The 14,648-nt window shown below is 39.7% G+C and overlaps 2 protein-coding genes and 1 long non-coding RNA gene across 11 annotated transcripts in view; 1 reads left to right on the forward strand and 2 right to left on the reverse strand.

Moving 5' to 3' along the window:
• ARL6IP6 (ARF like GTPase 6 interacting protein 6) overlaps positions 1-13,019 on the reverse strand; it is a 40,646-nt gene extending 27,627 nt beyond the window's left edge. For both annotated transcript variants that reach the window (XM_060626601.3, XM_060626602.3), the window contains exons 1-2: positions 12,248-13,019; positions 10,616-10,666 (exon numbers count right to left, since the gene is read on the reverse strand). In XM_060626601.3, the coding sequence (XP_060482584.1) occupies positions 10,616-10,666; positions 12,248-12,647 (451 nt within the window). In that variant the 5' untranslated portion in view covers positions 12,648-13,019. The remainder of the gene's footprint in view (positions 1-10,615; positions 10,667-12,247) is intronic.
• The window catches only part of LOC145715661 (uncharacterized), a 104,134-nt gene that overhangs the window by 33,325 nt on the left and 56,161 nt on the right, over positions 1-14,648 (reverse strand). The window lies entirely within an intron of this gene.
• Positions 13,405-14,648, forward strand: part of PRPF40A (pre-mRNA processing factor 40A) — a 54,477-nt gene continuing 53,233 nt past the window's right edge. For 2 of the 8 annotated variants that reach the window (XM_060626589.3, XM_060626593.3), the window contains exon 1: positions 13,407-14,068. In XM_060626589.3, the coding sequence (XP_060482572.1) occupies positions 13,667-14,068 (402 nt within the window). In that variant the 5' untranslated portion in view covers positions 13,407-13,666. Of the gene's footprint in view, positions 14,069-14,648 lie in introns of all 8 variants that reach the window. The other 6 variants (XM_060626591.3, XM_060626590.3, XM_060626596.3 and 3 more) reach the window with 6 other exon arrangements.

Raw genomic sequence — 14,648 nt, forward strand, 5'->3', positions numbered from 1 at the left:
TATAAAATAGTTAAAATGTAAATAATTTAATAGTTTGATATTTATCATTTAATATGTGGAAAAGAGTACAAATTCAACTTAACATATCTTCAGTTTTACAAAATTGGGACTACAGAAATAGTTAAAATACTTCACTGTTAAAATGTCTTGACATTTTTCATTTAGCTCTATGAATCACAGCTTGCTATCTTTTATTACCTACAGTAAGTGTTTCCTTTCTTTCCATACTATGCACTTTTGACATAAGAATTTTACAGTGTATACTCTTGATACCTTTCCTATAAACATTATTAACCTAAGCTGATTCAATTTTCTCAGTATATGGACAAAAGTTAACTCACAATTTACAAATGAGTTGGGATCCTAAATTTTATTTTCAGAGGGGAAGACTGGAAGATTTTCTCAAAGAATTCTTAAGTCAAAAGCATGGTATTATCTTCGACTCAAGGAAGGGGGAAAAGGTTGAGAAATGGAAGAATGGGGGCAATGAACAAAGCAACAGTAGAGGGAATAAATTAATTTGAAGGTTTTTAGATACATACTCAAACTGCCTCCTTAAGAGAGTTTATTAAGCTACCACTACTGATTGTGTGTCCCGGGCTGTACCTACTGAGGTAGTATAGGGAGGGAGGAAAGGCTGTGAAGACTATGGTTGAGAATGATATATGAACTACCAATTTCCTGGCTGCACAAAATGCACAACCAAGATGTCTTTTGGCAAGAAGCGGTTAAGAAATACGTGCACTGGACTGTTTATAAACCATACGAACTCCGGTTAACAGTCCAGTCCGATAAAACTGCTAAAAGACAAACTCAGAGAAATGAAGTATTAAGAAATACTGTGGCAAAGTATTTTTGAGAGATTAACCTTAATCTTTTCTCACTAGTTCCCTTTCCTTTACCCCCTTTTAAGGAGATAAGGAACTGTGTGTTCACTGCCACAGAAAGATGTGACAAAGAGAAACAGCCTCAGTGTCTCTTTGGTTTTTATGTTGCAAAATGATTCAGGGAACGAGGAGGATAAATATAAGCAAGAGGGTAGACAAACACAAAATGTCTTGAATAGACAGCAAAGATGAGTTGATCGGGTATAGACAAAACCTTTGTGTAGAACGGGGAGAAAGAGAGTGAGGGCTTTATGCACAGATGAGGAAGACTCTCCTGGTTTGAAGAAAGTGGTGTGTGTGCGTGTACGGACAGGGGACAGTACTGCTGGCACTTCCTGGCAGAGCCAGGAGAGGAGGCCACACACCACCACAGAGGGATTGTAGCTATATACAGCAGCTTGGCAGATGGATCCAGAGCCAAGCCTGCAGATGTCTCTCTCCTAAGTGGGGCACAGAAACAGCAGATGGTCATGTGGCTACAAAAGTGCTACATCTGAGGAGCACCTGGGTGGCTCAGTTGGTTAACTGTCCAACTTCGGCTCAGGTCATGAACTGGAGGTTTCTGAGTTAGAGCCCGGTGTTGGGCTCTGTGCTGACAGAACACAGCCTGGAGCCTGCTTCAGATTCTATGTCTCCCTCTCTCTCTGTTCCTCCTCCGCTCGCACTCACTCTCTCTCTCAAAAATAAATAAAAAGATTTAAAAAAAAAAAAAAAGTGCTACATCTGAAAGGCCATCCTGACCAGAAAGCAAGATGCTTCCGCAGTAACTCATTTGAGCAAATGCTTTGAGGACTAGATTGCATCCCACCCCAATGTCCTGGCACAGTGTCAGACTTTAGAACCTTAACTGAACCTAGGACTGGGTAGACAGAACCTTAGCAAAGACTGAGGCACAATGTTCCTGCCAACCCAGTGAGATAGAAGACCAAAATAAAAATTATAAGATTACTTATAGCTGTACACACAGCTACAACTTAAGGATGGTTATTCTGCCAAATAGCTATTATTTGTTATTATTTAGATGAATACTGCTAAAGGGGATAAAACAACTGACAGGTTTACACTAAGTTTAACATCTTATAATACATAAAGTCTGCAGAACAAAGACAGTAATTATGAAAATTCAACTATCTGGGGACTGTTGTAGAATAATGGAAACTTCTAAATATCTAAAAAATGTGAGAAAGACACAAAATAACAGGTAAAAAAGTAATAAAATGTGAGGCTCTCTAAAGCCCATCAAGCCTTTTCACTCAAGTGAAATAGAACACTCGTCAAAATTAATATAAGAATATTCTTCAATTTTCAAAACTGACCACTATTCTACAACCTAAGTGCTTACCTCACCTTGCGTAGTTTTACTTTATATTCACTTTGAACGAATCAAGAGTTACATCACTGACAAAAGCCAATTCATAATGATATGCCTAAAAAGTACATTGCAATATTATGGTCTATAAGTGCTTATACTTCAGAAAATGACTCAATTTGTTTATGAACAAGCAGAAAATCCACACAAGTTGGTAACTACACAACTAAATCTGCAGCAAGTCCCTTCCTCCAGAACCCCTCATGCTAAAAACTTGACAACTAATGTTATGTTAAACCCATTTTACTGAAAGTTAACATAATTTTTAAAATGTACAAAAGCATATAAAAACTAAGTTAGAGTCTTCCTACCTCAATTCACCAATTCTACTCCTAAAAGCAATCAGCTAAGTTGTGCATATTTTCTAAGTTATAGTTTTCTAGGTAATGTAAATATATATATGGAGCTAGTTATGTACAATATACAATACATGTAGATTCCATTTTCCACAAATAGGATTCTCACCAGAAAAGCTGTCCTGCACTTTGCTCTTCTCACATAACAATGTTGGAGACCTTTCATATCAGTATACATAGCTACAGTTCTATTATATATTTTTATTATTCCACTATTAAAAACTATGTTGCAAGTAATATCCTTAAACTATACAGTTATACAAGGATATCTGCAACAAATTTCCAAAGAACTGGTGTATCAAAGGATATAGGCCTTTAAATAAATACATACATCCTTTGTTCTTATCTATAGTTCAATTTTCATCAGTTGATGGAAATTCATCTTTCCACCAATTGAAACGTCTGGGCTTCAATGTTTTTACCTAAAGCAAAGATGGGGGTAGGTGGAAAATTCCTATCCCCATCTTTTTGCTGGAGTTTTATATTCACTTATCTCATGGTATATTTTGTTTTGGCTCACTTTTTAAAATAAATGATTTTGGCGTCAAAGTGCAGTTACTATTCTAAAAATATGCTGGCAGTTCTGTATTTCTATAAAAGCTGCCAACAAAGAAAGATTATTGTATGTTTTAAATATTTTATTTAGCACTTTCAGGCTTACAGGGATGAGGTGACTTTCAGAAGCTTTATGAAATCAGATACGTGAAGGCAATAGTTTGCACATTATAATGTAAACAGAAACAACTAGAAAAACAAACAAACAAAACACCTCCCATGATCCGATATTGGGAAAAATTTATTAAAACACTGTTATGCAAGTACATTCTTCATAAAAACTTATTTGTGCCATAAGCAAACAATGAATGAGTAAACGTCACAGCATGCTGATAATGTCCAAGTCCTATTTCAGAGCTTCCGACAATTTGAAAATTTTAGATAAAATTGTATACTATGAAATGCTACAGTGCAGTAACAAAAAAGAATGAGGTAGAACTATATATAAAGATACAGATTAATCTCCAAGACATTTTAATAAAGCTGCATGATCGCAATTATGTTCTTTCTATGACAATGACAAAACCACATTTTGAATGATCCTACACATAAAAATGAATAGAAAAAGATCTGAAAAAACATACAAGTACATTAGTGGGAATCTTTGCTTTAATTGTTGGAATTTCTTTCCAAGTGAGACTATATTATTTCTATAACTTATGAAATTAAAAATTAAAATTAGTATTTAGGTAATTTTAAAAGTTGTAAAAACTATAGCTGGTTACTAATAAAACCTTAGATGTACTCATGCCTAAAATTAATCAACTATTTTTAAATGTTAAGCAAAGTTTTGCAACTTTATCAGATTCTATAGTTTTCTAACTTAGGAGGGCGAAAACATTTTAAATAATTTAGTATTTTCTCTAAAATTCAACACAGTCTACCGATAGCTCAAGTCTTCAAATCCCTTAACCAACGTGTGTCTCTGCATGTTAAGACAGAAAGCCAGATAGCCTTTGATCTTCAAACTTATTATTTCCAAATACAGGAGCAGATGAAAGCATTCTTTCCTCCCCTTCCAGTGCCACCTGATAAAGGTCTCTACCCAACTGCCTGTTCACCTGCAGCTCAGCATGTAGCAATTTCACTCCCATTCCTGCTGAAAAAGGCAAGGAAAGTGGGAGGAAACATTCTGAAGGATGAAGTGACAAAAACTTGAAAAATAAGTAACATCTGTAGTTTCCAACCATGTTAAATCATCCAATTCACATGGGAAACTTTTAGAAAACTTCTTTACCATGGACAATTTCAAACATACACAAAAGTAGCGGGAAAAGTACAATGCAACCCCACGGATTGACCACTCATCTTTATATAACTAACTTGTCATATCTTGTTAAGCCTGTATTACTCTTGGAAGCATATAATCTTTAGTATAATAGGCAAAATAGTTACTACTATCATCTAAGGTCCAAAATACCCTTTCCCTTATCTTTTTTTTCTTTCTTTCCTTATTTTAAGTCATTTGATGAACAATTTACAGAAGACTAAAAAGACCATGAAAAAACTTTGTTAGAAATTTTAATAAAATATAAATACAACAAATCCAAAGTTTCATTCTGAATTTCCTTGGTTTTAAAAAGATACACCCTAGAAATGGCCATATACTCTTAAGTGCAAGTAACTGATTACTAATTTCATGCATGAATCTGGAACATAATTATCTTATAAATACTGATTCCAGACTTCAGATACACCTTTAAGTGGTTTCAGCTTATCATTAGTTTTGCTTTTTCTTTTTGCACGTGCATCACCAAAACACAAAACACATGGCAAAGAGAGGCCAACCATCTACTTTGCTCCATAATTTGCAATACATTTCCATTTTTAGAATTATAAACAATTTGAATCATCAACCCAGTGAATTTTTAAAATTTCTTTCCAATCACTTTTTATACATAGCTGCCTTCAGCATTTGTCCATTTACAAACACTATGAAATAAGGGCAGACAAATATCACAAAATACGAAAAATAAAATACATCATTTAGCAAAGAGGACGGTTTGTATTTTTGCCTGAAGCCCTTTCTGTTGAATGACTAAGTGAATAAGAATACTATATTTTTTTGAAAAGAGTCAGAATAGTATCTTGAGTTTTACTTGCTGTAAGGTCTGTTACAACTACTAAACTCTGCTATTGTAACATGAAAACAGCCACAGACAATATATAAAGGAAAGGACAAAGCTAGGCTATAACAAAATTAATTTACAAAAAACAGGTAGGTCAGATTGGTCTGCAGGCCACTGTTTGTTCTAGAGGATTCCATCGTAATTTATTTTTAGCAAAGTTAAAAAGTAACTGCTAAGTGCTATTAAGATTATTCCTAATATAATGAAAGAGCAAAATTGAGATATAGAAAAGATCACAAAAATTTCATAATGTACCTTAGATTAATAAAAGGATCCAAAAGACCAATATGGTAACTTCAAGGTTAAATAACCTTTATTCTATCAAAAAATTTAACTCAATTTTCCCTTTAGTCTCTGAAGATGCCCCAAGAAAGAATTAAAGTCACAAAATATCAATCTTTACAAATAGAACTGCTCATGAAACTGGAAAAATGGGGCCCTGATGTTATATTAAACATTAAAGTATGCAGCCAATTAAGTGACTTCAACTTTGAGTAGATAAGGATCTTATAAATTTAAAAAATCTGCAGATTTTGAAATCTTTTAAGTTCAAAAAAAGAAAATCTGCAGGGTTTTGTTGTTGATAAGTCTGGTTTGGGAAACATTAAACCAGTGGCTCTCATGAACCAGCAGCATAAATATCACCTAGAAACTTATTAAAAATGCAACTTCGGGGCGCCTGGGTGGCTCAGTTAAGTGTCTGACTTTGGCTCAGAGCATGATCCCACAGTTTTTGAGTTCATGCCCCCACATCAGGCTCTGTGCTGGAGCCTGCTTGGGATTCTCTCTGTCTCTGTCCCTTCTCCATTCTCTCTTTCAAAATAAATAAAAATGAACTTAAAAAAAATGCAAATTCGTGGGCTCCATTCCCACATCTACCAAATCAGAAACTCTAGAACAGGTAAAGCCCAATAAATGAGTTTTAACAAGTCTTTCAGCTGATTCTGATGCCAGCTAAAGTTTGACTTCATTAGCCTAAGAAACATCCCCCCAGATCAATTTCTTGAGATTTAGAAGTCCCAGTGTCTCCTTGTCATTACTGCTTCTAGGTATTAGGGAGACCTGTAATGATTTTTATGACTAATAAGTTAGCTGCACAATGATAATCCCCCTAATAATTCATACTGTTTCTGCCTTGCTATTGTGCCTACACTATCTCGTAACATAAAAATTCTAATATACACTGTCGTGAATTTTGGTTGAGAAGATATTTATATTGATGAATGCAGGACAGTCGGTAATACTAGGTGAAATAACACATCTAAAAAATTAAAGTTTTGGCATACTGTAAAAGTTCAATAGTATTTTTATTAATGCTCAATGTGTTATTTCCTAAACTTATATTTATGCTTCTCTTAAACACAGTTTTTCTTGAGAGTTACAGTCATTCATTACTGAATAGAGAATTAAAGAAAGAAAGAAACAAAGAAACAAAGAAACAAAGAAAGAAAGAAAGAAACAAAGAAACAAAGAAAGAAAGAAAATAGAACCTATAATTCCAAAACCCAGGTAAATTATCTAAAATTTTGGTTGTATCCTTCTAGTCATTTTGGGCTTTCATTTTTCTCTCTGTTACTTTAGTGATCATTCTTTAATTAATATAAGTAAGCAACACACACAATTTTACAAAAACTGCCACAGAAGAGGATAACATATTTGCCAATTTGCCCCACACGGTTGCAGATAGCAATATATCATATCCTTAATACACAGTGGCCTCAAATTACAAGGTTCATACATTCACTAAAAAAAAGTTCAAGTTCACAGTTTCAATCATTTTTCACTGTAAGGAAGAAACCGAGTGAGTTGTTTTCAATTTGTGCCTTTCTAAGAGAATGGGTCACCCAACACACCATTTCCTTTAGAAATTTTTACCATTTTGTAATGTTCTGTATCATGAAATTATGATGGCAGAGTCTCACTTCATCACTCTGCAGAATAAATGATACTCTTCAAATGAATTGGCTTCATCCTTGATTGAATTTATTATGTCAGTCATCTCCGGAAATGTTCAGAAGCTAGAAACATCTCAATCATAAAACAGAACTAAATGAGCGGCTCAAAAACAAGAATAGCCCTTGATACTGCAATATGGTAGGAATTTGGTCTTAGCCACAAGAGGGACTTAACGTTAACTATTAAATAGATGTCAAAGAATGACAGGCACAAAAGATCAGAAGCTTTTCAAACTGAAGGAACTCCATGAAGTTGATTATAATTCCTGTACAGAACTACTTACAGCATGTATATTAAAAGTACTAGTCCTAAAAAAAAAAAAAAAAAAAAAAGTACTACTCTGGGGCTTCCGGGTGGCTTAGTTAAGCATCCGAATCTTGATTTCAGCTCAGGTCATGATCTCACATTTTGTGAGTTCAAGCCCCATGCTGGGCTCCGCACTGCTTCTTCTCCTCTCTCTCTCTCCCAAAATAAACAAATGTAACAAAAAAAAAAAAAAAAAAAAAAAAAAAGATTAAGCATTTTCTGGTAAAGGCAAATCCTTCTGTTTTACTTATGTACTTACTTCAGATTTGCCTCAAATAAAAGGTCCTTTTATCACACCTTACAGTAAGACTATGAAAAAAAATGCAAAAATTGGAAATAGAACTAAGTGTGTGAAGAGTGATAAAACTTGGAAAATGTGAGATACAAAAGCCAATGTACAAAAATGAAACAACTCATATGTTGTATATTAGTGCAATCAATTTGGCCCGAGAATAACCTTCAGGAGGAAGGACTAGAATGTGATTTAACTAAGTAAACTTAAGTTTTATTAATCTCCCTGAAAAACAGGCTTATAGTAGGAGATGGTGTAGAGGACAATTATACAAAAGGAAAGCCCTTCGAATGCCACCTAGGGAAGATCAGGGAGATGAGTTCTAAAACCAGGTGATATTGGCAATCATACCTCCCTGGCTGGAATACCTCACCAATAAAGACAAACAATGATACCCTCCCTAATCCTACTAGCTATTAGGATAAATTAACCCCCCAAATGCCCAGACATCATGCTCATCATGAACCTTTTTATATTTAAATTATAAACAGGGTTTCCCATGAAGATTTCTTTCAGACAAAGATGGCAAGAGAATGGCAGTGTCTTAGATCATTCAAAGTCAGGTTTCTTAAGAGGCCTGTGCGCATATGTATTATTTATTACTGTCACTAGACAACTTGCAAGGACTTTTAACCCTTTTAACCGCTCTTAAGTATACTTTTAGAGGCACCTGGCTGGTTCAGCTGGTAGAGTATGCGACTCTTGACCTTAGGGTGGTAAATCTGGGCCCATATCGAGTATAGACATTACTTAAAAATACAATCTTTAAAAAAAAAACAAAAACAAAAAACCACAATTTAAAAAAGTGAGATTCTCGCCCTGCAAAAGTATTTCTCTAATGGTTGGTACAGCAAAATCACCTGTTAAAAATGAAGATTCTCAGCCTCCACCTGGAGCTGAAACAAAATCTAGAGGCACTTTTTAAAACGAAGTCTAGGTGGTTATTACACATACTAACAGGAGAACTGCTGCTAAATCTGCTCTTAATGAGCAGATCTATGCCAATCTATGCCAATCTCAGACTAGGCCTAAATTGAAATAAAAAAAAAATTTGCAGGAGCGCCTGGTGGCTCAGTGGGTTAAACGTCTGACTTCCACTGTGGTAATGATCTCACGTTTCCTGAGTTCAAGCCCCGCTTTAGGGTCTGTGCTGACACAGCCTGGAGCCTGCTTCAGATTCTGTGTCTCCTTCCCTCTCTGCCCCTCCTCCGCTCGTGCCGGTCTCTCTCTCTCTCAAAAATAAACAAACATTAAAAAAAAAAAAAAAGATACAGCAGTTTCTCCCCTCATTCCTGAGATTGTTCCTGAATCTCCAAGGTGTATTCATGGCATTACTAAAGACTTAATGATCTTCATATATGCTGTCACAATTATTATATATCTATCAGGCACATCTAAAAGCAATACCAAACTAACTGGAAGTGGAAAAGTAGGGCAATGACAAAGCCCTATTATATCCTTTTGATACTGAACAAGCCATTCCTTCAGATGACAAGTGCCACCTATGCTTTTCATAAATGTGAATGAAATCTTGTCAACTTAAAAATTTTTTTTTCATTTATTTTGAGAGACCGAGCACAAGTGGGGGGAAGGGGCAGAGAGAAAGACACAGAATCCGAAGCAGGCTCCAGGCTCTGAGCACTCAGCACAGTGCCCAAAGTGGGGCTCGAACTCATGAACTGTAAGATCATGCCCTGAACTGAAGTCAGACGCTTAACTGACTGAGTCACCCAGTTACCCTATGAAATCTTGTCAATTTTTAAACTGAGAATTTAAACAACTGAGATTCTATGTATTGAGTTGATAGGTCAATAAATGCTACAAAAATCCTTACAATCTTGGCTGTTTTTAGACATGAAACAGTGTAACAACATACATTGATAAAATGAGTCATCAGAAAGTACATCTTCTCATGCAAGAAGTTGAAAAGACCATAGACAAGTTTTCATGGGACATCTAGCAACTAATTTGTTTCTATAATTTGAAGATAAAGGTTTCCCCTTCTGCAAAATCAGGCAGACTCTATTTTGTATCCTTGTGAGGGCATTAGTCTTGAAGACACATTAGTTTAGCTAAAACTGGGAGGGAGGTAACATGCAGGATAGGATCTCAACCACTTTTTTGGTCCAATTCAGAGTGATCAAATAAATTACAGCAAACAGGAAAAAAATACACTAAAAAGTTAAAGTTCTGAACATTTCAAAATCGTTTTGGCATAAAGAAATAAATACAAGATAAATAACCCTCAAAATTTTCATTAGTAATCTGTATCCTATAGGATTCTACAGACATTACACAGAAACTCAAGTCTCTTCGTCATCACTAACCTGTACACATATGCCCAATGCTTTCTACGTTTTTTTAAAAAACAAGTTGCTTATAATGGAGATTTGAATTTAACTTTCTCCTGAGGTCTGCTTATGGTGTCATTTTTGCTTAGTTTATAAGTTTGTTTTTAATTCCTGGGAAGAGGTATATAGGGAGACTCTTCCAGAAGGAAATTAGAAAATGTTAAATAGTCTCTGGATCTTCATCACATACAGTTATGTTCAAATTGTATTCCTAGTGTGGGTAGTGTATACACACACCAAACATACATAAAAAGAAAATCTAACAAAATCTGCCACACACAAACGCAAATAAAAAATTAACACTGAACCACACAAGGGAATACATCAAGCATTTTATCTAAAATTTTGTATAAACACGATCTGAAAAAATAAAAATGAAGTCAAAAGCAAATTAAGTGACAGTTAAGTCTATACCTAGTAGCCCAGTGTCTACGTCTTCAGTCTTCAAATTTTCAGCATGTAACTCTGTAAAATACAAAAAAAGGGGCTTGCATAAAAAAGATGATTTTACAACTTGAACAATAGCTCAAAGGCTGGAAAGATATTGTGGAGTTGTGGAAAATGCTCTGGAGTCATAATCAACTGGGCCTAAGTTCTGATTTCATTTACTAGCTACGTTACCTTCAGTCAGCAAATAAGGTATTTGAGTCAACTTTAGTGTTACTGTGAAAATATTTTTTTTTTAAAGTTTACGTATTTAAGTAATCTCTACACCCAATGTGGGGCTTGAACTCACAACCTCGAGGTCATGCTCTTTCAAATGAGCCAGCCAGATGCCCCTGAAAATATTCTATGTAACACAAATTACACGCATATCAGGTTCCTTTCTTCCACTCTCAAAAATAAGCACAACTCAATGTCTTCCACAATGGACTCGACTTAGCAGGTTTTGCGACTTTATAACATAAAGGGAAGCTCTCACAGCATAAGAGAAATAACGTACAAAACTCTCCGAGTTACAGTGAAAAAAAGAGAGGAGGAGTGAAAGAGGAATGAAACACTGGCAACCACATATTTAATGTTGACAGTTTACACCCAATACCATTGTACAGAGGTTCGTGTTAACTTGCCCGTCTGTCTTGTGTACGAAAATCAAGCATACGTTGTTAGATGCCACCTGCAGCCCAATAAGGGCTTGGAAGCAATGACGAAAAATTACAACTGGAGTTAAGCCGATATAGTTCTGTTGAGTGAAGTAAAACTAATACTTGAGTGACACCGTGTTGGGTGCTTCTCAGAACTAAAGTTCTCAGAGAACTCAAGTGTTTTTGTTTTAACTAACTTTTCTGTGTCTATACCTTGGCCAAAGTCACACACAGTGAGAACTGAGATTTAAACTTTGGTCTGATTCTTTCCACTGTAATATAAAATATTCCAGCCATATAATACAACTGTATAAATTTTGAAAAATCTTTCATGGCACATCTTTCTATTACGATCAGCCCTGTATTTAAACTTCAGACAAAGGAAAATAAAACTGATAACCAGAAAAATAATAAATTATCTAGCTCCTATAAGAACTTTACACTCGATTGAAGACCTAACACAAAATCAAGAGAGCTAATTATCTACAAAGGTAGAACGTTAGACTGTGGGACGGAAATCCTGGTCTTTCAGGAATTCGGTGAGCGTACAAAAGAATCAGTGTTTAGCACACCTTGAACCATTTGTCGATTAAACCAAGTCTTTGAACATATTTAGCCTATTTTAGTCGCACACTTCTTACCGTCTTTTGAGGATTACTGTCCTACATACTGCTTACTTTTGCCAACATTTCACCCCAAGTGTTCACTGACTCCACTGTTTATTCCAGAGTACCCATTTAATCAAGGCCCCTCCTTATAACGGGTCTCCTAAGCTTGGATCAAGGTCCTCCACCCTTAAGAAAAAAACAGAGGAAGAGCAAAGAAAGGTGCCAATGAGGACTCTCGGTGAAAGCCGCTACCCGACTGCTGGCCTCTGATGGGGAGGAGAGAGATGGAAGGCAAGAGCCACAGACAGGCTCAACTTCACTCTGGAGAGACTTTCAAGGCCGAGCTTCAGTACCTTTTACGATCAAGTAGGCGATGGCGAGGAGGAAGGCGAGGAGGATGGCGAACAGCAGCGAACAGAGAATTGAGAGGATCTGGACAGGCCACCGCCGGGCCTGGGCTCGTCCGCCCGCAACCGTTGAGAAAATGCCATTGCGCTTATCGGGCAGAACCGGCGACCCGTCCCTGTCCCGCTGGAGTAGCGAGCCCTTTCTAGGCTCCGACGACGCCCCGGCTGAAAACTCCGCCCGCAGGTCGCGGGCCACTTGGTCGCATCCGTCCTCCTCGTCCCCTTCACCTTCACCCCAACTGTCCCCCTGAGTGAAGGCGGTAAAAGCCGGCCGGGCAAACGGAACAGGGGTGCCGAGTCTTCGGCGCAGAGGAGCGGAGCGCCGCCCGCTCTCTACAAACGACATGGCGGGAAAGACGAGGGGACCAGCGGACGTCGAGAGACTACCACCCGCCCCGCCCCGCGCTCTCAGCAGCCAATCAGCGGCCAGGCCCCCCCACAGCCTCCACCACCTGGCACTGATGCGCAGGGGTGTCCGGGAGTGCGCAACGGGGCGGAGAAGGTGCTGTGGAGCCTAAGGAAAGGGTGGGTGCCCCGGGGCCAGAGCACGATCCCCGGCTAGTAGGAAGGAAGGGAAGCGGGGAAGCGCACAGGGAGAGGCGACCCGAGGCTGAGGGTAGCCAAGTCTCCTCTCCCTGCAGTGCTTCGTCCCGGCCAGAGACCTCCGCCACCGTCGCGTCACCTCTAGGCAACCGCGCGCCCCGGCAGCCCCCAAAGCTGCATCTTCTCGACGCTCGGTCCTAGCGCCCTCCCATACCTTTCTGATTCACATTTCCGAACCGATTTGCTTTCTCCCTTCTTCCGCCGTAAGCACCTACTCTTCTCTGGCTTCCCTCTTTAACGGCAGCTCACCGCCCAAACGCTCTCCCCTCGTCCTGACTGCCCTTCCCTCTTCTTCTTTTGCATTGTTCTCCCCGCCCCTATCACAACTTCCCTCCACGCTGCTCGACACGCCTCCCTCCCGCCCCCTCCACCCCGGAGTGGGCTCAGCTGCTGGTGCGTACGGAGTTTTAACCTTCTTCTAAGGAGCCCCCCCTCCTCTCCTCTTCCCGCCCCCTCCCCTCCGCCTCGAGCACCGCGCGCGCCCCCGCGCGCGTCCGGCCCCGGCCACCGCTAACGCTAGAAGCTGCTTACCCCACCCCCACCCCACCCCACCCCACCGCGGGCAGCCTCAGGTTTGTGGGGCGTACGTAACTCGGGCGGAGTGGGTGAAGGTGGCAGGCCCCCACTGCCCCACCCCCTACGGGGTGAGGCGGTCTAAGCTCGGGAAGCTGGGACAAGGTTGTCTTCTCTTCCCCCGGGAAAGTTGGTGGAGTTTTCCCGGAGGAGGCGCAGAAACTTCCTCCGTCCCCTTCCCCCCCCTCCATGCAGGCGACGCCAAGTGAGGCTGAGGCTGGGGGCGAATCGCCGAAGAGCTGCGTGTCGACAGCGCACTCTGATTGGACAGCGGGGAAGCCTGTCAGCTTATTGGCCCCGCTGATCCCGCCCCGTAGCGCAGGGCAGCCTTTAACCTTTGGCCCCAGCGGGCGCCAGCCACTCAGATCGCTTCTTGTTGGTATGTGTAGCGGCAGTGGCCGCCGGCGGAGCAGTCTGAGCCCGACGATGAGGCCGGGGACGGGAGCTGAGCGTGGAGGCCTCATGGTGAGTGAAATGGAGAACCATCCTCCTTCGCGGGGTCCCGGGGACGGGGAGCGGAGATTGTCCGGCTCAAGCCTCTGCTCCAGCTCTTGGGTCTCTGCTGACGGCTTCCTGAGGAGACGGCCCTCGGTAAGGGATCGGTGGAGCAGGGGGAAAGCGGCACAATGAAAAACGGAGTCAGAGAGGCAGGAAGCTTTTTCCAGAAGGAGAAGAAGATAAGAGCGGACGGAGAAAGAGCTCGAGATGGTGGGATATGTAACGAGGAAGAGAATTGGAGAGCGGGGATGCACAAAGGGAAGGATGTGGGTCCCTGGAAGTTCCCATTGGGCTTGGCCTAGACAGATGCGCGGTGGAGGTGCTGGGCCTTGGGCGCGGTGAGCCTCTTGGAGAGGTAGGCCGGCGGTAGCAGGAAGGGGGAGGCGGAGACTTGATGTTGTAGATTTTAAAAGCGGCTGGTAAAATCTGCTTTCACCAATAGTAGTGGTGTCTGCAGGGGGTACAGCTGGGAAAATTGGCAGGGGATAACTACCTGTTTTTAAGACCCGGAACAATGGGCACACAGGTAAAGAAATAGTTGTCTTTTAAAAGCGAATTAAAATGGATGTATTGGTTGGTTGTCTTTAGGGTCTGTGAATGACAGACCTTAGTCTTTGGAAAAAAAAATTTTTTTTGGCAGAAGTAATTCTACTTGTGTTAAAGATTGTGTTAG

The sequence above is a fragment of the Panthera onca genome, chromosome C1 (genome assembly GCF_046562875.1).
Source record: "Panthera onca isolate mPanOnc1 chromosome C1, mPanOnc1 haplotype 2, whole genome shotgun sequence".
NCBI classification, from domain to species: Eukaryota; Metazoa; Chordata; class Mammalia; order Carnivora; family Felidae; genus Panthera; species Panthera onca.